This window comes from Cucumis sativus, chromosome 4 (assembly GCF_000004075.3).
Source record: "Cucumis sativus cultivar 9930 chromosome 4, Cucumber_9930_V3, whole genome shotgun sequence".
In the NCBI taxonomy this organism is placed as follows: domain Eukaryota; kingdom Viridiplantae; phylum Streptophyta; class Magnoliopsida; order Cucurbitales; family Cucurbitaceae; genus Cucumis; species Cucumis sativus.
This window is the reverse complement of record NC_026658.2, coordinates 11956967-11982485: the sequence shown is the minus strand read 5'-3', so window position 1 is coordinate 11982485 and position 25519 is coordinate 11956967. Positions and strand designations below refer to the sequence as shown.

Sequence of the window (25519 nt, the reverse complement as noted above, 5' to 3'; positions counted from 1 at the left end):
CCAAACTGTATATGGAGGGTAGGCTTGTGGTTATGTAAATTTCTTACGAAACTCACAATCAGAGAAACTCCTACATGGCGACTCCAAATCAAAGAGACAACATCAATAAACATCTTTCAACATTATTATTAGAGGCAAAAATACATATGTTGGGATTTTATGTCCTAAAACTCGTAGTTTGTTATCATATTCAGTTCAATAAAATCATTATTGAAAAATTAAAAATTATAATCTTAAATCCAATAAACTAAGTCTTGATGCTATTTTTTAATACATTTGAACTTTATGTCGAGACATAAATGTGGATCAAGTTCGAGTATATAGCCTCAATAGTCTATAGTGCCTTATTTAGAGAAACTACAGATGTGACCCGCTTTGTAATTAGTACAAACGAGGTGATCCTAAATTGTTCATGTAGAGACATGAAAGTGGGGGCATCCTATGTAAAGTACTTACATAAGACTGATCCATGAAATAGTCACTTTTACGTTAAACACCGTTTACTGTTTAGAACTGACTATTTCGTTTATTGATGACTTAGGTAGCTTAATCTTAATCCTAAGCTAACTATGAACTCCTGTTCACATGAGATTATCCTTACATTTGCATAGGTGAGGGTATCTCATCAACGTTCTCCCAATAAGCCTCTCATTTCAAGGGTAAGATCGGATGAATGGCTGGGAACATAGGATGCAAGACATAATTCACTTCTACCTGTTTTAGGGTTAGTAGATAGGTTGTTCTCTTAAACACTATAAAGTACTTACATAAGACTGAATTCACTTCTACTTGTTTTAGGGTTACATCTGCATAGGTGAGGGTATCTCATCAACGTTCTCCCAATAAGCCTCCTATTTCAAGGGTAAGATCAGATGAATGGCTGGGAACATAGGATGCAAGAAAAAATTCACTTCTACCTGTTTTAGGGTTAGTAGATAGGTTGTTCTCTTAAACACTATAAAGTACTTACATAAGACTGAATTCACTTCTACTTGTTTTAGGGTTACATCTGCATAGGTGAGGGTATCTCATCAACGTTCTCCCAATAAGCCTCCTATTTCAAGGGTAAGATCAGATGAATGGCTGGGAACATAGGATGCAAGAAAAAATTCACTTCTACCTGTTTTAGGGTTAGTAGATAGGTTGTTCTCTTAAGCACTAATCCAAGTCTTGAACAAGGGGCCCCACCCTCACATTAGCCCGAGAGGGATTAAGTTTATAGGTTGGACCTTAAACCAATTGTTCAATAGTGGATCAATGAGACTTAAGAAATAAGATGTAGTCTCAAGGATAAAACAGTAATTTGATCCATTCGAGGTTACGAATAACATGTGAAGGATTAACTTATTGATCATGGAGCCCATGATATATAAGTCCATTAGGTTTCCCTGCTAGTTCATATGGAATAAACTTAGAACACTGTGATGGAATAAGTCGAATTGTCCGAATTGAGAGAAGAGAGAGAAATCGACAAGTATACCGACAAGGTGCACCTTGAGGACATGAAAGTCATGTTAAGAAAGACTGAAAAGAATTAAAACTTAATACCTATACCAACAATGTGAACCTTTTTTTTTCGGTGGCTCGATTATAGGGACTTCAAAGTTAAGCGTGCTTAGCTTGAAGAAATTCTATGTTGGGTGACCTCTTGGAAATTTTCCTAGGATGCATGTGAGTGAGGAAAAGCATGCTGAAAGATTTCGTGTTGTTTTGTGAAGAGGAATTTCATTCTAATAAGTTTTTAAGAATAGTAAGGATGATGCTGCCAGGTGGCAGGGGATGCAGAGAATGCTGGAGATACGAATTCCAAATCCTAAGTTTAAGGTGTTACATTTTGGTTTCAAAAACTTTTGGAATTTTGTGAGAGGTATAGACGTTCATATTCGAATAGATACAAAGGTATAATATTTCCTAAACCCTAATTCTTTTAATTTAGGGTTGCAAGTTAAATAGGTGCAATTAGGGGAATTTTGTATTCCATTTTTCCACTGCGCATGTCTCTTTCTAACATAGACTATGAAGAAACTTTCTCTATCGTTGCCATGCTAAAGTCAATTAGAATAGTCTTATGCATCGCCACGTTTTATGATTATGAAATTTGGCAGATGGATGTCAAGACAACTTTTTTTTTAATGACAATCTTGAAGAGAGTATCTATATTACTCAATTATAGGGGTTTATAGATCAAGATCAAGAACAAAAGGTTTGTAAGATTCAAAAATCCATTTATGGATTAAAACAAACATCTAGATCCTGGAATATAAGATTTGATACTATGATCAAATCTTATGGCTTTGATACAAAAGGTTGACGAACCTTATGTTTACAAAAAAGGTCGTCAATTCCATTGTAGTATTCTTAGTCTTGTATGTAGATGATATTCTACTTATTGGAAAAGGACATAGGATTTCATACTAATATCAAGAAATGGCTAGCTATGCAATTTCAAATGAAAGTTCTGGGAAATGCACAATACGTTCTTAAGATCCAAATTGTACAGAACTGCAAGAACAAAACACTAGCCATGTCTCAAGCATCTTATATAGACAAAATGTTGTCTAGATATAAAATGTAGAATTCCAAAAAGGGTATGCTATTATACATCTACGGAATTCATTTGTCAAAGGAACAATGTCCTAAGACACCTCAAGAAATTGAGGATATGAGAAAAATTTCCTATGCTTCCGCTGTTGGAAGTTTGATATATGCAATGTTGTGTACTAGATCTGACATTTGCTACTTAGTAGGGATGGTCAGTAGGTATCAGTCCAATCTTGGACGTGATCACTAGACAACCGTTAAGAATGTTCTAAAATATCTTTGAAGAACAAAACACTACATTCTCGTGTATGGTACAAAAGATTTGATCCTTACTGGATACACTCATTATGATTTTCAAACTGATAAAGATGCTAGAAAGTCTACATCAGGATTAGTATTCACTCTAAATAGAAGAGTAGTAGTTTGGAGAAGCATAAAACAAACTTGTATAGTTGATTCCACAATGGAGGGAGAATACGTAGCAACTTTTGAAGCAACAACAGAAGCATTATGGCTAAGAAAATTCTTGACAGATCTGAAAGTCGTTCCAAATATGCATCTATCAATCACTTTATACTGTCACAACAGTGGTGCAGTTGCAAATTCAAGAGAACCTAAAAGCCGTAAATGGGGAAAACATATCGAACGTAAGTACCATCTTATCAGGAAAATTGTACATCGTGGTGACGTTGTAGTAACCCAGATTTTTTCAGAGAAATTGTGGATGCCGCCCGCTTTGTAGTTAGTACAAACGAGGTGATTCTGAATCGTTCCAGTACATACATGAATGACCCGTTAGTTAACGAATGTTGATTAACTCAGTCTATAAGAATTTTGTCAATTAATCTTGAATCATTGGAGTCCATGATATATAGGTCCATTAGGTTCCCTTGCTAGCTCATATGGAATAAACTTAAAACAGTGTGATGGAATAAGTCGAATTGTTCGAATTGGGAGAAGAGAGAGAAACTGACAAGTATATGTGTTATAGCCATCGAATTTCATATTAGAAATAGAGCTTTGAGTTGTTGGGCTTTAGTATTCCATGGACATGCAATTTTGCATGGAAAATCCTTATAAATAGGGTCGTTGACCTCATTTGATGGGCTGGCTATTGAATTTGGGCTCTTGTACCAAATTGGATTTCTTTTTCTTATTTACATAGAAAAAAATTACCAAGCCCATTTCTTTTTCCATCTATTTCTTTCTCCCGGTACTGAGTCTAGAGGATAGTAGGTGAACCCTATTTTAGAATATATTGAAGGATGAAACGTAACTCTTTCACGGAAGTGGGGGCTCTCCACTCCTTAATAGCTTACAACTTATGTTCGTCCATTCAAATCTTTCTACATTCGATGATGTGACCTAGAAAATTGATACGCTATTTAGCAAAAACACTTTTCTCTTTCTTGAAATATAACTGATTATGTTGGAGCTTGTCAAAAGTCAAAATCTTCGACACGCTCTTCCATTTGTGCAATAGAACTTGAAGAGCTACTTCCACGTTCAAAACTACCTACTTTGGTGGTTTTATGTTCTAACGAATCAACCCTCAGCACCAATTCATTTATGGGTAGTTTGTCTATTTAGGCATTCAATGCGTCTATTTCTCTGACTTTTTCTTTAAACATCTCAAGTTGGGTCTAGAGAAATCTTACTTCGTTTGGCAATTCTTTCATATCCAAGAATTCCTCTTCAATCTCAGTCAGTCGCTCCGGTTGCAACTTTGATAGTTGTTTCATTGTTGACATAATTGCATCTCGCTTAGCCAAGGAGCTAACAAAGCTTTAATACCACTTGTCACAAAATGCAACTTTTCAAATACGGGACGGGCGATTGTGCAACACTTGTTCTAAATTGATGAACAAGGCAACCTTGTGAAATTTGAAAGTTGCGGACAAACTTGTGGTACGATGTAGCCTCGCTTCATCTTTTGAGAGAAATTGGTTTTATAAAACGTGAGAGATAAAGAAAAACATTGATAACATCCTTAAAGAAAAAATTGAATATTGTCAATTACAAAGAAAGCTTAGATTTGCAAAAATCACAATAGGGCTTAGTTGGGGATTCAACTACCATGCCTCCCCTACAATACATCTTAAACTTTTTTAGCATTGACAACATTGCATATGAAAATTGCAAACGACGACGCACCTTAGGTCGGTGACAACAAAAGGAAAGCAGTTGACTAAACTAAGTACAAAGCATAAAGATAAAGTGGTTTGAGGATATACGAGCATACGACCATAGGCAAATAATGCCTTGGACAAGCACACTTGTGACACTCTGTACCACAACAATCGCAATCTTTCAAACATGGAACGGACAATTGTAGAACACTTGTTTTGCTCAGTCAATAAGTCAGGCATGTAAAATCCGAAAATCACAAACAAACTCACGATATGATATAACCTCCCTTCTCGTTCTTGAAAAAATTGTTTTATAAAATGTGAGAGAGAATATCATTAAAAACATCATTAAAGAATGCGTTGAAGACTTTCAATTGCAAATAAAAATTTAATTATAAAGAATACGATAAGACATGGTTGGGGATTCAACTATTGGGTCTCTCCTATAGTATAGTTTAGACTTTTTGAGCTTTGACAGGTTTGCAAATGAAAATGTGTGACACCTCACACCCTAGGTCTATGACATAAAAAGGAAAGCAATAGACTAAACTAAATACAAGACATAAAGAAAAGGTGATTTGGGGGTATTTGGGCATGTGGCCATAGATAAACAACGCCTTAAACAAGCATGCTGGTGAGAACAAAAGCTTATAGTTAGCCCAGTATTAAGATTAAGTTATATTTGATATCTATCAATGAAATAGTAAGTTTTTCAAAGTTAACGGTGTTATAACTTAAAAGTGACTATTTCATGGTTCTATTCTTTTGTAAACTCTTTACATAGGATGTCCATACTTTCATGTCTCTAGGATTTAGGATCACATCGTTTATACTAAATACAAAGCAGACTGCATTCATTGTGTCCTGGAATAAGGTGCCTAACTGTATTCGTACAATCTATACTATTTAGGCTCTATACTTAAACTTGATCAACTTTTATGTCTCTACATAAAGTTCAAGTTTACTTAATAATAACCTCGGGTCCTTAGTTTATTGGCTTTAAGATTATAGTATCAATAACGACTTAATTGAATAGATTATGATTACAACGAGTTTTAGGACATAAATTACAACATCTAGTTCTTACAACTTTTGATTCTAGAGTGTCAACTCTTGTCAACAACTCTTAAATGGGTAATCCATCGAGATGATCGATCATTGCAGCAATAGTGTTAGTGATATATATTAAACAACCAATTGTGCCTCTACAAACACAATGCTTTTCTTTCGATTCTTGCGTTTTCACGTAAGCTTTGGTTTCGTATATATTGCTTTCAATATGGTATTAGAGCTCATTAAGCCTAAACGGATATTTGGTTCAAGATAGGTGAAACCAAAGAGGCACCATCTTGAAGGGGCATGTTCCCACAATTGAAAAACCAAGGAAACTTAGACTCCTTATAAAATAGATGAGCTACTCCTCTCATTGCCAATTGGTATTGTGATGAAACCTCATACTTTGGTAATATATAATTAAATTTACCTTCAACCACTAGCTTAAGCTTTTGGGTGAATTTGGGGTTTAATATGGTATCAGAGCAGGTGGTCCAAAAGGTCCTATGTTCAAGTCCTTGTGTAACGCCCCAAACTCGAAGGTAATTTATTTTAAGAAAATTTTTCGATTTGTACAAGATTTATTTTTTTAAGAAAATATGTTGAAGGGGGAGAAAGAAGATTTGAAAATGTGATAATATAATTATATATATATTTATTTATATTTTAGTTTTTATTATTTAAAATAAATAAAAGAAAAGAAAAAGAATTTTTCCCTTCCTTCTTCCTCCCGTGCGTCCTCCATCTCTTTCTTCTTCTTCGTTCACCCTAGCAGCCGCCCACCTCTTTCCTTTTTTCTTCTTCTATTTGTCGCAGCCGCCGATCATCTCCTCTCTTCCCTTCCGTCCGTCGAAGCCAAGGCCGCCGCGTGAACCTGTAACCGCCGGCTGTCTCCCCTCTCCTTTCTCCTCTGTTTTCTGCCCAGCGTCGTGTGACCCTCTGCCCAGCACCGCGTGACCCTCCGCCCAGTGCCGTGTGACCCTCTACCCAGCACCGCGCAACCTTTGTCTCCGCGCCGTTGTCCAGATCTGCAACGCCGTGTCCCCACCGGTAGCCGATCTCTTCCTAAATTGCGTGTCCCTATCAAGTCGTCGTTCTTCTGCTCGTTGGAAGACGGAGTTACGATTTGAAGCCGATTTTCTTTTCCGGTTGAGTCGCATTCAGTGTTGCTCTATTTACAGCCGTTTATTCGTTCTTGATTGTCATTTTTGCCTTGCCGTGAACCATTGGGCTCATATTTGGTAAGAACAAGTTATGGTTTTTGTTGGTTTCTTGGTTTTTGTTGAATGCTACCATTGGATTTAATTGTTGGCGAATTGCTTAATTCTTGAAGGTACATCTTAATTCAGTGAGCGAATCCTTGATTTTCCAAAAGGTTGAAGTGGAATTGATTTTCCACTTCTTGGGTAAGTTGTGGAATTTACATATGGGGTAATTTGAATGGTTGAAACTATTTAGAAAGATGTTGATTTTATGTTTGATTATGTTTAGGATTTGATTTATTGGATCACTTAAATTCACAACCAAATTGTGAATTTTGATTTCAGTTTGCCCTTATTTGGATTGTTTCGTGGACGATAGTTGATTAAGGAGCTTCCCTAACTTTGAGGTAAGGGATTTTCTACTGGACTCAACAACAAAATTAAGATATATTGACTAATTAAGATGTATTGACTGTATGGACCGAAATATTATATGTGAACTGAGTAGGGACGACAGTTATGATGTATGTTTGGGTATTGACTTAAAGTTTAATGTTTGTGTGTTTGACTGGGAGAAATTAATATATATATGTGCATGGGTTGATGTGGACTGTGGTTGAGTATATGTTGTGACTGTCTGGTTATGTATATGTACAAAGATAAGGATGTGGAAACGACTGAATCTCGTAGATGTTGCTTATATAAAGTGTGGATTTGATTAGTAGATTGATTGTTGTCTAGACTGAATGTATAATCTACTGTTATGTTGTGTGCTTGTGAACGGAGGAAACGTCATGGTTGTGCCCTTGGTGGCTGAGGAGGAGATTATGATTGTTTAGCTTGTTAACTGATGTAATGATATACTTTTTATTGACCTTGGGCTAAATTAGAGTAAGACGACTGTTTGGGGTTAAATAAGGAGTTTATATGATGAGAATGTTTAACTGATCTGTGAATGACTGTTAAGATGTTTAGAATGGACTGAGGGGAAAAATTGTTAGCTTTTATTGGGATGTGTGCCTTGTAGGTGTCCCACGGGATCACCAATTATTCTGCACCTTCGGGAGCATTAGACTGATATGTGTTTCTGCAGAACACTAGACTGAAATGTACGTCCCTCGGGGCGTTAGACTGAAATATGCATCCTACGGGATCACAAGACTGCGACTGTACAGGGTGTCCCAATAGAATGTTAACAATTTATTTTCCCCTGATGGGACCAGTAGAGGGTTTCTTACTGGGTATTTTATACTCACCCTCCTTATGTTTAATTTTTTCAGGCAAAGGTAATAAAGGCGACAAACCGGCGAGGGGCAGGAAGGAAGCGTGATTGCCATAGGGGATATTTTAATTTGCTTCCGCTTAATGTTTTGTTTCTCATGTTTTGTTTTAGTTCTTGAGATTGTTTAGAAAATTTTATAGTTGAACTGTATTCACGAATTAGTAAACTTTTCTTGAAAGTGTTGGCTATTTTAAACAGGGCCCAAATATAAATTTTTGTTTTCTTTGAGACTTTGAAATTATTTGAGATTGAGATTTTGCGTAAACTCAGGTCTTTATTTGAAATTAATGACTTCGACTTATTTGGAAAAGTTGGGTCGTTACACCTTGTATTGGTGTTTCCTTCCCAATTAAAATTGATTTTCACTTGTTGGACCTTTTAGATATTTTGAACCCATAAGTGGGGGATTGTTAGTGATATATAATTAAATTTACTTTTAATCACTAGCTTAAGATTTTGGGTGGTGGTTTAATTAATAGCATCAGCTTTCTAAAAAATTTCTTCAAGGCGGGTTTCCAAGAAGCGAATTGAGTTAGGAACTTTCATTAGGTAGAGCATTTGCTCTTCAACCTTTACCAGTCGGTCCACATGGGCCTCGCCCGACTATTTTGTTATGGACATGTTTACATTTTAACCGTTAATAAGCCAACTTAGGCTATCACACCCCACCACGAGAACCTACTTGCGTGGCTCGAGATATGGCGTGAAGCCAATCGATAGCACCCACGTCAAGAACGACACCATTTAACCCTTAGCCTGAACCTTTAAACTCTAAACAACAGCGGAAACATAACACATAAATTTTACTAAAAAATTGGGCTAAACCTTTTTCATTTAACAACCTTAGACAAGTTTTACATAGAAAAAACGTAATCTTATTTATCTAGAACAAAACCTTATTAAACCTTCCCAAAAGCCTAAGTCTGATAGCACAAAAGACTAATTTATCATTAGTACAAAATAACAGGACACATATGATAACAAAATGAAATCCTTTAGTAGACAGGTAGTAGCAAGTTAGGCTTAGAGGACACGATCTCTACCTAGAAAGTGGGAAAACATTTTGAATATTATGCATTTTGAAGAGTAAACAATATGCTTGAATAAATACCTTTAAACAATAACACCCTTGAAAGACTTTTCATAACATAACTTAAACATTTTATCATAAATCCGTCATAAATCATGACTTAAGAACATGCTTGAAATCACTTTAAATAAAACATTTTCCACTCATAGATACAAGCTCAAATCCTTGGTTTATAAATTTGTATGATCTTCTCATGTCCTGAAATAATGGTAAAATAGTACAATTAATTATCTTTTGCCAATAAAATATCAAAAGTATACTTAAAAAACACAAAAAATTACCAAAAATAGCTCAACACGCAATATGACACTGCCTGGCACGAATGGGTGGGTAGTAGGGCCTTGGTTGGGCGCTGGCTACTGTGTGTGAATCTCACAAGAGGCTTTTCACGCGTGTTGGGCATGCCCGCGTGCTAACCTCACACACAAGCACATTGTGAACCTCACATGGTTGCGTGCTTGGCATTTCGTGTAGCCCTCCTCGTGTGCATTCTTGGCTAGTGCATTTCTTGTGTCACAATCGCGAGCTTTCAAACACGAGAGGAGCGATTATGTTGCACTTGTTTTACGTAGACAACAAGTTAGCTGATCAAAATCCAGAAACCACGGACAAACACATGATACGATGTAGCCTCTCTTCACGTTCTTAAGAAAATGTTTTATAAAACGTGAGGAGAAAGAAATTCAATGAAAATATCGTTAAAGCAAGCATTGAAGACTGTCAATTGCAAAGAAAAACTTTGATTGCGAAGAGTGCAACAAGGCTTGGGCAGGAATTCAACTACTATGTCCCATCTATAGTACATTTTAGACTTTTTTAGTTCTGGTAGGCTTGCATAAGAAAAAGCCAAGTCACACCCAAGGTTTATGACATAAAAAGGAAAGCAAAAAGTAAAACTAAATACAAAACATAAAAACAATGTAAATTGGGGGTGTTTGGGCATGCGGCCATAAGTAAACAGCGCCTTGGACAAGCATGCTTGTTACATTCTCCCCCACTTAAACAATTGACGTCCCTGTCGACTGGCGAAGCTAGAATTCCTCGATCTTCTTCTTTCACGCTCCAAGGTCTTCAGCACATTCCTAACGTGTTTCTTCCACATGGAGGTTCTTTCACTTCAGTAGGAATTCATGTATCTTCTTCATGGGTATACCCTTCCTCACTCTCTTAGGAAGGATTTCTTCCATTTCTTTATCGTCTTTCTGCTTTAGGTCACTAGATGACCATACACCATTGTTGCACTACTGGTCATCTGGATCTTGATGGTAAGGTTTCAAGTTGCTCACATGAGCTACTAGATGATTTTTTATCCATGCAGGCAACGATACCCTATAGGATGCATTTCCAATTTTCTTCAGAACTTCAACAGGCCCTTCGTATTTTCTGGTGAGATGCTGATGTTGATGTCCTCTAAATCAAATTTGCTTTGCTTTAAACTCTATGAAGAGTTGGTCTTCCGCTCAAAACTTGAGAGGATGATGCTTCTTATCATACGCTTCGAGACTTTCTCTTAGTATGCTCGAGCGATGTTCGTAGTCTTCTCCCACTTTTTCGTAAAGTTATGAGCTTGAGGATTTTTTCCGGCATAAGGATGATCAACAATATGAGGCAGTATAGGTTGTCTTCCACTCAAGATTTCGAAAGGACTCGTTCTTGTGGATAGACTAGTTTGTGCATTAAAACAAAATTGAGCCACATCCATCAACTAGGCCCAATTCTTTTGTCCAGAATCAACAAAATGTCGTAGATATTCCTTAAGCATACAATTGAATCCTTCAGTTTGGCCATTCGTCTGAGGATGGCAGCTTAAGGATATATTTAGGCGTGTCCCCAAGAAGGCGAATAGTTCGGTCCAGAGAGTACCAATGAATCTACCATCCCTGTCACTCACAATGCTTGATGGAACTCTCCATAACTTCAAGACGTTCTTAAAGAACAAGTGTGCTATCAGCTCGACAGAACATAGTTTTGTAGTGGGGATGAAGGTGGCGTACTTCGAGAACCAATTGATTATAACCAAGATGCCTCAAAGTCGTTCACCTTTGGGATGTGTAATAAAATCCATGGATTTCGCACATTCAGGGAATTTCAATGTGTTCGACTAACTTTCCAAAGTTACTTTCTCTATTAAAGCCTGAAGCCCCGTATGCTGCAAGAATCAGTGTTGCCAATCGAGGTTGCAACGTTTCAAATGCAACTGATGCAATACCACTCAAAATTTGAATTTTCAACATGACGAGTTTGTAACTTTAGTGCCCCTTGGAGAAGAAAATGAAATTCAGGGTATGTGTAATTCAGGTTTTGTTCCACAAGATAGTACAATTTAAATTATTCTCCATATGTTGCTTAATTATCTCATAACGGTTTATTTAAACCAGGATGCAGTGCATGACAGCAACGGTCTGGTTTCTTTTGCAGAAATAGAGAACAACACGACAGCTAGTATTGCAAAATTATCCAATACTCTTGGTAATTTGGATGAGACACATTGTTCTTGCTCTAAACATAGCGCAAAGAGAGTTTGGGAAGCATCACTTTCTTCCCTGAAGTCAAAGAAAGTAAAAGGAGTCAATCTGGACCATTTCCATTCCCACTCTAACAAAAATCTTGATCCTAAAAGTGATGTATACGATACCTGCTCTCCAGGATGCTCTTTAGCCAATTCAAAGCATGAGATTTTATCAAGTATTTATCCTAAAAATCCAACCAATCAGTGTACACAAAATTTCTGTCAAGAATTTGGAAGTGTAAATGTGGCATCAGAGGACCTCAATTCTGAAGAGAACACATTAGGAAAATCATTTAAAATTATGCTGATGAACATTGCAGACGAAACTAAGAAAACTCAGCTCATGAAGGTACGGTACCAATTTATAGTCTTCTAAAATATTCATCATTCATGTTTCTTTTATGAGATTTTCTATTGATGGTATTGAAGTTTTATATCCTTGGCTTAGTATTCTTTAAAGGGGTGTTTGGCACAAGGAGTGGTCCAAGAAGTTGTGAAATCTAGAAAGTTTTGAACTCTTAGGGCCTAGGACATACGAAGTCAATAAGGCATAAAATTGAAATTTTCTTGTCGGGAGTCCACAAACACTTTTGGCCAAACAAAGAGCGGAAAACTCCACACTTCCCTAATCCTACTCTTCCAGCTCCTTGGCTCATACAGCCTCTACGATCTCTAAATACTGATAGGCCCATGGTAGTGAAGGTGTACACCCGTAGGCACAAGAAAGGATTCAGGAGAGGAGGATGGGAAGCTGTATTTGTTGGTCTGAATGTTGCTAGTTAAGGGGGCCATGAGTCTTTTATGCTTTCATATAAATGCTATTATGATTGTTTGGGGAGGGTATGTTTTGACATACCTTGTATTAGGTTTCTTAGAATAATTGGGAGAGCTAGAGAAGCTTTTGATTCCTTCCCTCCATTATTGACAAATAAAATTGAGGTTAAGGCTTATCATATACATACCCAGTCATTGAACTTCTCCATATTCCTTAAGAGGCTTGGCTTATTTGGCTGGCTCTACTCATGTAGGATTTCGAAAGGCGAATCTGACATCCTGCCAAAAATGATTAATCAGTTTCTTTAACTGTTGAACTTTTAGGTTGTATACTAGCAAGCACATGAAGTTTAGGGATTCAATCTTTATATTATTTTTAAGAGTTATTCAATATCCCTACCTAGAATAGACAAATGAAGCTTGAAACTACCCATAATATTAATGATGTTGTTTAATTATGACATTTTGTTATCGGTCTTTCTAACTTACGAATATCCATCTTCTGATATGTGTTCACATGCATATTTTATGGATGTAGATTTTATAGTATTTCTTTATTTATTTTATATGGCATTAGCTGTATACTTTTTTATAAAATATTAATATAAATATTAAACCACCGATTCACCAAAAAGTTTAAGCTGGTGGTTGAAAGAAAATTCAATTATAGCCTTAAGCTTAAGCTACTTTGGTGGACTAGAAAGTATAATCTTAGAAACACTCAATCTGATCAAGTTCTCTGAAGCAAGAATTAAAGTTTGGAAAAATCTTTGCGGATTTTTACCAGCAACTATAGAATTAAAGAGTGAGAACTGAGGAAAATTTTCCCTTAATTTTGGGGATTTTGAACCCTTAGAAGCTCCTGTAATAATCCAATCTGATCTATTTCAAAGTGATTTTTCCAATCCTATTGATTTATGTAGAATAAATTCAGTGATTTTAGATGAAGGGCTCCAAAGTGATGGTCTCCCAGATACCTGAATTTTCTCAAACAGAATGCCCCATCCATCTCAAGAAATCCTTTCGAAGCACTTAGGAAGTTGGATGAAGAAGAAAACCTTGTTCGACCGGAAAGAGTTTCAGACCTTGAATCCTCGCCGGAAAAAAAATTTTCAGAAGGCAAAATTCAAATTTGGGTATAGCTGGCATCTCCACGTACTTAGAAGGGGAAAAGACTTCAACAGAAAAGAGAGAAAAACAGACCTTGAAAGTAGAAAAGGCAGCCAGCCGGTATTTTATTATCTCAAAAAATAGCTCACCTAGCCCTCCCCAACCAGATTTTTTCAAACTTAATGTATCTGCAGACATTTTAAAATCTGACACACAGATGGTAGGCCCCAAGAATTTTATTAATCAGAATACCAATGGCTTTTGGTATTCTGACGAATTGGAGGAAGAATCAGAGTCCTCTCCTCCATCAAGGAACTTCACTTGCTGGCCATCTCCTGTTTTCAGTTCTCAACCAAAATTACCAGCCTCTCCCAAGACTAAAATATCCTCTGCAATGAAAGCTATTCCAATACATGCCAAAAAATTTATGAGCACCTCAAGACCTATACCAAAGGGAGAACTTCTTTTCGCAACATTTGGATGAGCTTGGCTAATTCTGATTTATTAGAGGAAAGTTGTGTGAAGATACAAATTCCAAATTCAGTTGGCAAAAGGTCAGTACTGCCTTCCTCCTTAAGTAATAAATTTTCTCAATCCTCCTCCAAACTTTTTGGTTCATTCTTTAATTTTGTGCAAGATACTTCTTGTCTCAAAAAAGTTGAGAACCTAGAAGATGAATTCATGGAAGTTGAATCAGTCACCAGTTTAAGTAGTGCAGAATTTGAACCAGTTGAGGAAGAAATAATTCAATCAGAGACAGAGAAACAAGAGGACATTGACTCTCTTGGTCCAGATTTTATTAAATTGTTTTCCTCCCCATAAAAAGAAATTTTGTGCAGGTCAGCAAGTATCCTTCCCCCTCAAGAGTTGGTTCCTTTCTTGGCAGCATGTGAAATTGAATTGATATAAGGCAGAGGTAGCAAAGATGGAGATTATATCATGGAACACTAGAGGATTCATGGGCCATTCGAAACAATTGGCTATTAAAAATCTTTTGAAGAAAGCTAATCCAGATAGAGCATTGATTCCGGAGACCAAAAGAGAAGAGATTGCCAGTTGTATTATAAAGGCACTATGGAGTTTAAAAGGAATTGGCTGGGTCTTTGTTTGAAGCTAGTGGCAGATTAAGAGTTTTGCTGATTATGTGGATAAATATAAGTTGTCGATTATTGAAGTTCGGTCAAGAGAAGGAATGTCATTACAGTGTGGCTTATAAGTTGTTTCAACATTAATTTATAAGTTGTTTGGAAAGGTTCTCGCAGAAAGATTAAAGAAAGTCAGGCCAGTATTACTTTGTAAGACCTCCTATTATCTATACCTATAAAAGGAACGGTAGAAAGGGAAATTCCTTAGCAACCAATGATGAGAGAATAATGGGAGAGGATCGTGCAGGTGGGGCCCGCCAGGAGGGATGAGAGAGAGAGGTATAAATATGTAATGTTGGGGTAGGGGGGCTAGGTCTTTTTTGGTTATTTCAAGGAGAGTAAAGGCTGTTGTAGCCTGAGGGTATCCAGCCCCGTATAAAGGAGCTGGGTAAGTTTTCTATGTTGTTCATCCTTTATTTTTCATATCTACTACAGTTGAATGTGTTTTGGCTTTTACATAAATAAAGAATTACAGAGTGCTGCCTCTGTTTAGCCATTTGGTTAGGATATTTTGTGTTTTATTGTTAGAATCCTAACATACTTCTCCATTACAATGTGGCTTTCTGGAAGAGTGCCAAATATTGGATCCTATTTTAATAGCAAAAGAAACTGTGGAGGTCTATAGTATCCGAAAAAAGAAAAGATGGATCATTAAATTAGACCTTGAAAAGGCCTTTAACAGAGTGGATTGGAAATTTTAGAAAATGTAATGCAAAAGAAGATCTTCGACGTAGGATATTGTGATGATCAGAACTTTCGGATCAACCCTCTGCTTCAAACAGTTTTTGCTCAACCAATCAAGGCTTATTCTTCTTTGTTCTCAGCATGCTGCCTTGGATTATGATTTTGCTTTGGAAAGATTCTTTTATCATTTTGTTTGTCTTTGTTTTTGTGGCTTTTTGTTTTGATCTTGTGTTGTCGCTTTTTGGATGTTTTGAGGGCACTAAGGGGGTGTCAACCTAGTTTGAGATGCCCGGATGCGCCTGTTGATCTTCCTCTCCCCTTTTGCTCTTTGTATAATCCTCATGTACATTGAGCTTTGTCTCTTTCTTTATATTAATAATAGTGAGACTCGTATCCTTTTTTAAAAAAAGAAAGAAAATTCAATTATATATCACCAACACTCTCCTCACTTGTGGGCTTGAAATATTTGAAAGGCCCAACAACTGGAAACGGATTTTAATTGGGGAGGAAACGACAATGCGAGGCTTGAACACAAGACCTTCTTGGACCACCTGCTCAGATACCATATTGAAAGGGAGACAAATAAACACAGAACTTTATGTGGAAACCTGTGTACCAGGAGAAAAACCACTATATTTTTCTTCTTATTATTTTTTGATGAAAAATACAATAGGTACAAGGGAGAATAAATAGAATATACAGAGGAATAAAAAAGGAAAATATTTAGGAATTAAGAAAAATATTCCCATAAACTTTTCATAAATATTCTAAGATTCTAACAATAAAAAGTTCTATTTATTCCAAATTGTGACTGCTCTAATGTGCAGTTGTTTTCTGATTCAGATGATTGAGGAGCTTGGTGGTTCTCTCACTGCTGATGGGAGTACAAGCACTCATGTCATTACAGGAAATTTGCGGAAAACTCTAAATTTTTGTATTGCTCTCTTTTCAGGGTTAGTCTTGCAACCTTAGACGAACACTCTTCTATGTATCCTTTTGGCCTTTGAATACCGATAATCATCTCATTTGCACAAAAGTTAGCGATTCCATGCACACAAGGCCTTTGTCGTTATTCTTCCATTGCCTCGTAGTTGTGCTTAGGCTGGAAATTGTTGTGAACCTTCTAGATCTAAAAGGGCATAGTTTCTTATTCTACTGCCTGTTTACTTTTAATTAAACATCAAAATCAATTCTTATGTTTGAGTTGGATTGTATCATGCTCTTCCTTCTCAGTTGTTTCTATCGTGATGGTGGGTAGTGGTTGTTAAGACAACCATTAGGCTAATTTGGGTTTCAGGCTTACTTTTCCCATTTTACGTGTAAAATGGCTCAAGCTCACTAATGAAAGATATTTGTTGGCTAGCTAGTGTTTTTATCCTCGATTTCCTTCTTCCCCTAATACATTATGTTATGGAATTTGTTAGATACCTAGATTAGTATAGGGTTGGGGTATAAGGGTAATTAGATATTTAGGAAGTTACTAGTAGTTATTGTGTAAGTGTGGTTACTAGTAGTTATTATGTAAGTGTGGTAACTAGGGTGGTTACATGTTATTATAAATGGAGGGAGGGTAAGTTGGGAGAATTTTGGGGAGTGATATAAGGCTTGGGTGAGAGTACTCAAGAGGGAGGGTTCCAAGTGCTTTATACTTGGTTTTATCTTGTATTTTTTTATAGTTATAATATAATTCAGATCTTGTTCTTGTTAGGAAGTATATGTCTCCAATATTATTTAAATACAGTAGAAGAATTAAAAAGGGTAATATTGACCCACACGAGAATATAGGAGAGATTATAGGAGGAGAAAATATCGAGGAGATCTTTCCCATTAGTTTGTTAGTAAAGCAAAATAAAAGGGAGGAAAGAGGAGGGAGAAAGGGGACAAAATATTCCAAAGAAGTAGAGGCTGGTCTTTCGTGCTCGGGAGAAGTAGAGGGTCCAAGTCAAGTTCTTTTTATTGTTTGTTTTGGTCATTTTCATGGTTGCGGTTTGTTCTTAGTTTTTCTTGTTCTTTGTTGTGATCCTCACTGGAGTGTGCCTTTAGGAAGTAGATGTGAGTGATTTTTTATTCTCTATACTGTAATTCGTTGAGGTAATTCAATAAAGTAAGATACACTTGCCGTATATTTACAGTATCTTAACAAATTGGTATCAGAGCGTTTTAACTTGGGAGAACGATAGAGCAGCACAAAAACGGATCGAAGAGAAGTTGGAGACCTCTGATAAGGAAATCTCGGGGATACAAGTGGAGTTACACAAGTTGCTGGCAATTGAATAAAACTTGTTATCCTTGCCAGAAAGCATCGAAAGACTGGTCATCTAGTTGGAAAAAGAACGGTTGCTAAATGCATCGAAGGAATAGCAGAAGGATAATTCGAAAATCTCCGGAAGAATGGAAGGATCGTCGAGCAAAGGACCAACGATTGAGAGTATCATCGAAGGTGGAGGTAAGACATTGAAGGAAATCAAGGTAGAAGGTAAAACAAACAACTTTAAAAGGGATGAAAACTCGAACGATCATAGCAAATTCAAGAAGGTTGAAATGCCTGTGTTCAGTGGCACTGATCATGGATTGTGTTTATTTAGAACGGATTGGAATCTTCAGGTCCATAAATCGATGGATTCCAAGAAGTTGCTAAATCCATAGAAGAATCGAGGAAAACGCGATTGCAACGGTTATACAACGAAGGTGAAGAGGATGGCAAAGAGTGACCAAGAAGAAACTATAGAGGAAGGTCGACGAGGATTACCTGTGAGGCTCGAAATGAAGACGCGAGTGGAGAAAAATTTGTTGCTCAAAGAAACACAAAATGGCTGGTTGCAATGGAGAAAGAAGAAGCCGACAGTTACCGGTCTACAGAGGCTCGAGAAGGTGGTCTGGAATAGGGGTGAATCACGTGACGAGGAAGAAGTTGCTGCACACATGATGGTGACAATGACGTGGTAGAAATTGGTAGGAAAGAGGATTAGGACAAAAGTAACAATCTTGGGTTTTACTATTTCAAGTGGGCTTCAACTTACTCTAAATGAGCTTCAACTTATTCTAAATAAAACATTGGGGCACATCATTTTGTAGATGAAGTGGGTGGAGAGTTCCAAAAATAGGAGGGAAGAAAAACGTGTATGTAGGTGGGTCCTAGGAATGAAACCGGCGGCAATATGATTTTGGTCTTGACGCAACACTTTGATTATGGCCGAGCCCACTAGAGATGAAGAGTTTGAAAATTAAACACTTGTTGGTGATATGCAAAGGGTTAACTAAGACAATGTGTTTTGGAAAAGGAAAATTCAAGTACATTGGGCTGCTTTGTGGGCTGAAGTCAATGGACCTTATTGGAATCAAGAGTTTTTCAAAGCCGAAGGGGAGGATTTCTTTTTCAACATTGAAGAGCAGAATGCTGGGGATTGTTTGCAATTAAAAAGAGAAAAAAAGAGAAAGGGGCCTTGATCATGTTTGTAAGCACACCTTGAGGACAAGGTGTTTTGAAGGATCGGGTAATGTTAGATACTTAGATTATTATAAGGTTAGGGTATAAGGGTAATTAGATATTTAGAAAGTTACTAGTAGTTATTATGTAAGTGTGGTTACATCTTATTATAAATGGAGGGAGGGTAAGTGAGGGGAGAATTCTGGGGAGTGATCTAGGGCTTGGGTGAGAGTACTCAAGAGGGAGGTTCCAAGTGATACTTTATCTTGTATTTTCTTATAGTTCATTATAATAAATTAAGATCTTGTTCTTGTTTGGAAGTATCCTAACAGAATTCCTCTAGAAGGTCTCATGTTAGCGAATGATAATCTGCGTTAAGTGTGTATTTGTAGGAGTTCTTCTCCCGGGCATCTATGGTTGATATTCTTTACCTTTCAATATATCAAAGCCAAGGATTCTTTTGCATTTCTCTATGCTTTTTCTTTACCCTTTATGCTTTTTTCAGTTATATTTGAGAGTAGTATTTCATTTCTTTCATGTGAAATGTTGAACTTCAGTAGTGTGGAGAGTGGAACGTAATATCTTACCTTTTATATTAGTAAACTTGATTTTAAGCAATGTGTTTTTGAAGATTTTATGTTGTAGAATGTTTTTTGTTCTTCAAGCTACTGTTCTTAACTTTATTTTCTCCGTTAATGTTCTCAATGATTATCGAGCATATGCATTACCATGTGGCTTCAAGTGTGTCAGTGTGCTCTTGCTCATAATTTTTACTATATCTTGTTACTAAAATTGCAAGTTAATTGCAAATTACTCAGAGCTTGGATTTTCTCCTCCAGTTGGTTAAAGGAAACCTAACGGAAGGCAGATTTGTTGGTAAGTTCGAATGGCTTGCTAGTATCAAAGCGTAATGTATTTTCTTCCACTTATGTTTTTCATCCTACCTAATTTTTGATTGATTAATTCCTTATTGATCTGCAGACGAGTTGCCTTACATACTAAATGATGATGACTACATATCGAAGTATCGAGCCAGCCTAAAAGCTGCAGTTCTCAGGGCAAAAGCATGTTCTTGAGCTTTATTTGAAGGGTATGATGTTTGCATATCAGCTCACGCTCAACCACCACCTAAAACTCTATCCCTGATAGTCAAGTCAACCGGTGAAATGTAAGTTCTCTGTTATTGTACAAATCTCGAGTACTAGGTTTGGTTCTCTATATTACATATACAACCACTATAATATGGCTATCCTCCCATCTAATGAAGACGTGAAGTTCTCAACAAACAAGCACGTATACGAATTCTAGACATGGGTCAATAAATCATAGACATGGTGACGTGTCATTTTTTTCTAAAAAATATAGGATAGTGCTAGAACACAGTTTTAATATATATAATTTAAAAAGTATGTATCATATTTATATAGAAATTCAAAGTCAATAAGTTTATGTATTTATATGCTTAAAAATAAGCTTGTCCTTCACTCAAAACTTATTCAAAGCCAAGAGTTTAATATGTGTGTGTGACCAATCTTGACCTTTATTGCATTGGAATACTTGTTGTCTAACACATCTACTGTATACTAACTAGTGTTCAACACGTGTTCTCCGAGTGTTCCATACATATTGTTTATTGATACACTAGCCAAACTAGAGTGTATGTGCTTCTTAAGTCTTTAATATTTATGTTTGTTTTGATCCTAGGAATTGAGCATGTAATGTAAAAAGTCTATGCACAAGGGGTCATATGGCCATCTCCGTGTTTCTTTAATTATCAAATTTGTTCAAGTTTTTAATTGTCTCTAGATCGAAATTTGGAGTTATTTTTTGTGATTTGGTTTACAAATACATACATTCATGTTTCTAATTATGATTAGATTGTTTTCTGCTTGCAACATTTTATTGTTTAGCTTGTCTTTGATCTTGAACTTACTATTATGTTGATTTAAATTCCATTTTAGCCTTAGAACTTTCAAAACATCCATTTTAATCATCGAGCTTCCAAAACGTAGCCAACTAACGATTTTAGTATTTTGTAAATTATTTTATCAACTAATATTCATTTATCCAATACTCATCGGTCATTTCTGCTATATGTGATTGGAATATATCTCATAGGAATCATTTTGAAAGTTGGGAAAAGATGGAAAATTTTAGGGACTAGAACAAGAATTTGTTTAATATTTTTTGATAGGGTGAATTCTTGCAATTTCCTTGTAGTATATACATAATTTTTTCTCTCATTTGGCAAATTCATTATGCTTGAAAATTTAGGTGATTCATGAGCTAGATAAAGTAAACAACGTATGGAAGACGATCTTTGTGGCTTGTGAGGAAGACGTGGAGGAAGCCTTGGTGGCCGTACAAAAAGGGATATGGACTTTCAACGTTGAATGGCTAATGGCATGTATAATGAGACCAGAAGTTGACCTGGAGGCCCCTCAATTTGCTGAGTCCCTATGAGAAACAAGGTCACCCTAACTTTCAGTTTTGAACAAGCAGCAGCCAGCCATTTCGTCCTTGTGTAAATCCACTCTTTTCTCAACTCACTCTAATTTGGTACATAAACAAACTCTGATCGCTCCATCTCTATATTCATCAGTACATAAAAGACGATAAGTTTATTCATGGAGAAAGTTGGATGTAAGTATGTTTTAGGAATGGTCCTTCATTTAGTAACTTTGGGAATTGTAAAAATGAGGTAATGAAGTTCTATCAAGTTGAATGTTCTTGTTTATGTTGGATGAGACTGATTCTTGGATACCAGAATTAACTTGAAGTACGTGTTTGAGTTCCATTGGAGTGATTAGAGAAAAAATGTTCCTTTAAAAAGGGTAATTTTTTTATGTAGACTTTCTTTTTATTAAAATTGCTTAAAATACAATTTGAGAGTATTTCAATAGCTTTCAAAGAGTTGTCAAACACTTGTAGTTTTTTTAAAATAACATATTTTCAAAATTAATTACTGTAATAGTTAAACAAAAGATTCTTTCCCTTAGAACTTTTAAAGTTTGTCTAGTTACCTCTTAAACCTTTCAATTGTTTAATAGGTCTTTCAATTTTATGTTTTAAGTGTCTATAAATTTTGATTTTTTTTTATTTGTTAGATATAAATCTGAAGAAATGAATAAAGTAGATTTGTAAGTTTAAAATAGTTTAAAAGTTGAGAAATTAAATTTGTAGTTTAAAAAGTTGGAGTAAATAGTTTGTGTTAAGTCGGGTTGTGATATTTTATTTATTTATTTTAATAATAGAAGAGAGGGAGACGAAAACTGCAAACTGAAGGGAGAAGAAGCGGTGGCTGACTTTGTATATTTCTCCTTTCTTTTCAATTTGAGAAAATTTCTTTGCAATTCACTTTGAAAAGGAAATGAATATTTCTCCCTCAGACTTATCTCTCTCTTCTTTTCAATTTATTTTCAATTTTTTTGTGTGCTTCTCACAGTGTATGCATAATCTCTCTTTTCTTCCTTCTCTTTTCCTTCTCCAATCAACTTCACCACCGTCTTCCACCTACACCGAACGTCAAGCAAATTTTTTCCTATCGTCGCATAACCGTTAGCCCGAGTCACTCCAGTTCTGTCACGCCATGTATGTTTAGATCTGAATTGTTCGGTTATTTGTTGCACCGATCCGTCTCCGTTAGAATTTGATTCTCCACAATTTGGGTAAGTTATGGAATTTACATATAGAGTGAATTGAATGGATTAAATTGTTTGTGGAAGTGATTGATTTCTCTTCAATTATGTTTAGGTCGGTTCGTTGCACTTTAGTTTGAAAAAGAAGCTTAAGTAAGGTTATAAGGTAAGGGATTCTCTACTACTGGACTCACCTATAGTTTTGAATTGTGCTGTCTGTATAGTTACCTCTGATTGAGTAAAGATGTCAAAACGATATATATACATATGGATGTAGACTTGGTGTTGAATGTATACTGTGAATGACTGAAAAAAAATATATATATACATGGATTGATGTAGACTTGATGTTGAATGCATATTGTGATTGTCTGGGAATATATATATATGTATGGATGTAGACAGGACGACAATTGTAGATTGTGTTTGTATGGAATGTGGATGTGAACTTGTGATTGTCGTTTAGATTGGGTGTAGGTTATACTAAAGTAGGGCTGTGTACTGGTGAATTGAGGGGTGTTATAACTATATAGTTTGATTGACTGATGTATTGATATGTTACTGGCGGACATTGGGCTCAAGTGAGATAGGTTGACTATTAGGGTGTTAAGTGAAAGGATTATATGTTGAAGTAGCTGGACTGTACTATGAATGAGTGTTAAGATGTTTAGAATGGATTGAGGGGAAAATTGTTAGATTTCTATTGGGTAGTTACCTTGCGGGTGTCCTACGGGATCACCACCTGATATGTGCATCCTTCGATAGCACTAGACTGATATGTGCATCCTTCGAGAGCATTAGACTGATATGTGTTTCTGCATAACAGTAGATTGATTTATGTGTCCTTTGAGGTGTTAGACTGATTATGTGTATCCTACGGGATCACAAGACTGTGACTGTGCAGGGTACCCCAATAGGAAGTTAACAGTTTCTTTTTCCCCTAATGGACCAATAGCGGGTCTCTTATTGGGTATGTTTATACTCATCCTTTCATGTTTAACTATTTCAGGCAAAGGTAACAAAGGAGGTAGACCGACGAGGGACAAGAAGGAGACGTGATTGCCATAAGGGAATGTTCTTCAAATGCTTTCGCTTTATGTTTCTTGTTTTTTCCTTTGTACATGAGGTTGTTTAAAAATTTTGTGATGGAACTGAGTTTACGAACTGTTGTTTTGTAAATAGTACTTTTAAAGTTTTGGTTATTTGAAATAGGGCCCGAACTTAAGTTTGTTTTCTTTGATCGTATGATTTCAAGTGAATTTTACTATAATTTGTGTCAATCAAGGTCTCTTTGTCCAAATTAATGACTTCAACTTAGTTAGAAAAGTTGGATCGTTACAACAAATTTTAAGTATTAATGTAAGAATTATGTACTTCATTATAAAGATCGATAGTTTAAAGTTTTTTACGATAATTTACATGGAATTACACGATCAGTTACCACTATCAATAGAATCACTTACAAATATTAACACGATCGTGTACCGATAACAAGACGATTGTTTACACTATTCAATACGATCACCAATATCATATGATCGTGTACCCATGTCAACACGATAATTTATTTTAATCAATATTATCATTTACCGTTGTTAAATGGTCGTTTATCACGGTTAATAGGATCGTTTAATGTATATTATTTCATTGCACGATCGTTTACTTATTCTTGCATTGTGTTTAGTATTATCATTTTGTACATTTCATTCTTTTATTCAGTAATAAATGTATATTCATGTCTATCTATTTCTTTCTATCCCAATTAAATACTTAATTTTTTTTTTTTTTTACAGATTATAATGTCTTTTCCTATTGTTGTTTTTTATGGAGGTCAATGGAATGGATGTAATATTTATGAGAATTACTTAGTTGCTGAAATTTTGGTAGATGTCCGAGTCAGCTTTAATTCTCTAGTTGATTTAATATGTGAACAGATTCAATTGGATGGATAAGTAGAATTATGAACATGACCGTTCATTGAATACTAGTTGTCATATGCAAGCTTCTTCAACAGTAATTGACAGTTGCTTGATAGATGAGTTCAGGTTCATGTCTACTGATCGTTTCATTCCGAAAGCAATTGTGCATAAGGCATGTACAAATCTTGGAGTTAATATAAGTTAGCAGAAAGCTTGGAGGGCAAAAGAACACATAGTAAAGATATTAAAAGGTGACACAGTTAAATCATACATGTTGATTCCAAGGTTCTTTGATAAATTGGTTGAATCTATCTCAGGTATAATGAGTTTCATATATAGAATGATGACATCAAATTGTGTAGACAGTGTAAATTTAGTTTTTAAAGATCTTAGAGAACTACCTGTAGCTACCATGCTTAGTTCAATTAGCTAGAGATGTATTGCAAAAGTGGTTTGATGAAAGAAGTAAAGCTACTTTTACAATGAAGAGTTGTTTGACTTCTTGGGCTGAGAACGTGTTGCATTTAGAATAAAGTCAAGAATTTTATTGGTAAGGTTTTTTTTTTTTAATGTTTGTATCTCAGGTAGATATAAATAGACTGCTATTTTTGTCTATCGATAGAGAAATATAACAATTTATGTGTGCTTGTTTCAGATAGATAGAGATAGATAGCTATCAATGTCTATTTGTCTCTATTTGTGCATGCTTTTTTTTTTTTTAATTTTTCTATATTTGTTTTATGTATTAGGTTGATCCAATTAGTATGACTAAATACAAAGTAATGGATGATACAAAATGATAATGTGATTTATTTATATTGGTTCTAATTTGAAATATTCAAATTTATTTTGGAAATTAGTATAATTAGTATAATATACAGTGATACATTATAATATAAAGTTTATATGTTAATGAAACTTTATTATATAAATTTAATTTAGTTATGAGATAAAGTTATATTAGAATATGATTCAAATTTAACTTAAGTTAAATATAAAATATTTAATTTAGTTAT

The 25519-nt window shown here is 35.6% G+C and overlaps 1 protein-coding gene and 2 long non-coding RNA genes across 3 annotated transcripts; all 3 read left to right on the top strand.

Annotated features, from left to right (window-relative positions):
• The first annotated feature begins 7049 nt into the window (after positions 1-7049).
• LOC116403177 lies at positions 7050-8448 on the top strand. Its single transcript, XR_004215779.1, has 3 exons — positions 7050-7129; positions 7271-7332; positions 8206-8448. It is a non-coding gene; the product is annotated as an uncharacterized LOC116403177 (long non-coding RNA).
• Positions 8449-11531: 3083 nt separating this feature from the next.
• On the top strand, positions 11532-21409 carry LOC116403414. Its single transcript, XM_031884549.1, has 4 exons — positions 11532-12155; positions 19765-19822; positions 19928-20004; positions 21221-21409. The coding sequence occupies exons 1-4, from the start codon at positions 11637-11639 to the stop codon at positions 21407-21409; spliced, it is 843 nt and encodes a 280-aa protein (XP_031740409.1). The 5' UTR covers positions 11532-11636.
• Positions 21410-22136: 727 nt separating this feature from the next.
• On the top strand, positions 22137-23822 carry LOC116403523. The gene is made up of 3 exons (XR_004216302.1): positions 22137-22614; positions 22700-22750; positions 23594-23822. It is a non-coding gene; the product is annotated as an uncharacterized LOC116403523 (long non-coding RNA).
• Positions 23823-25519: the final 1697 nt, after the last annotated feature.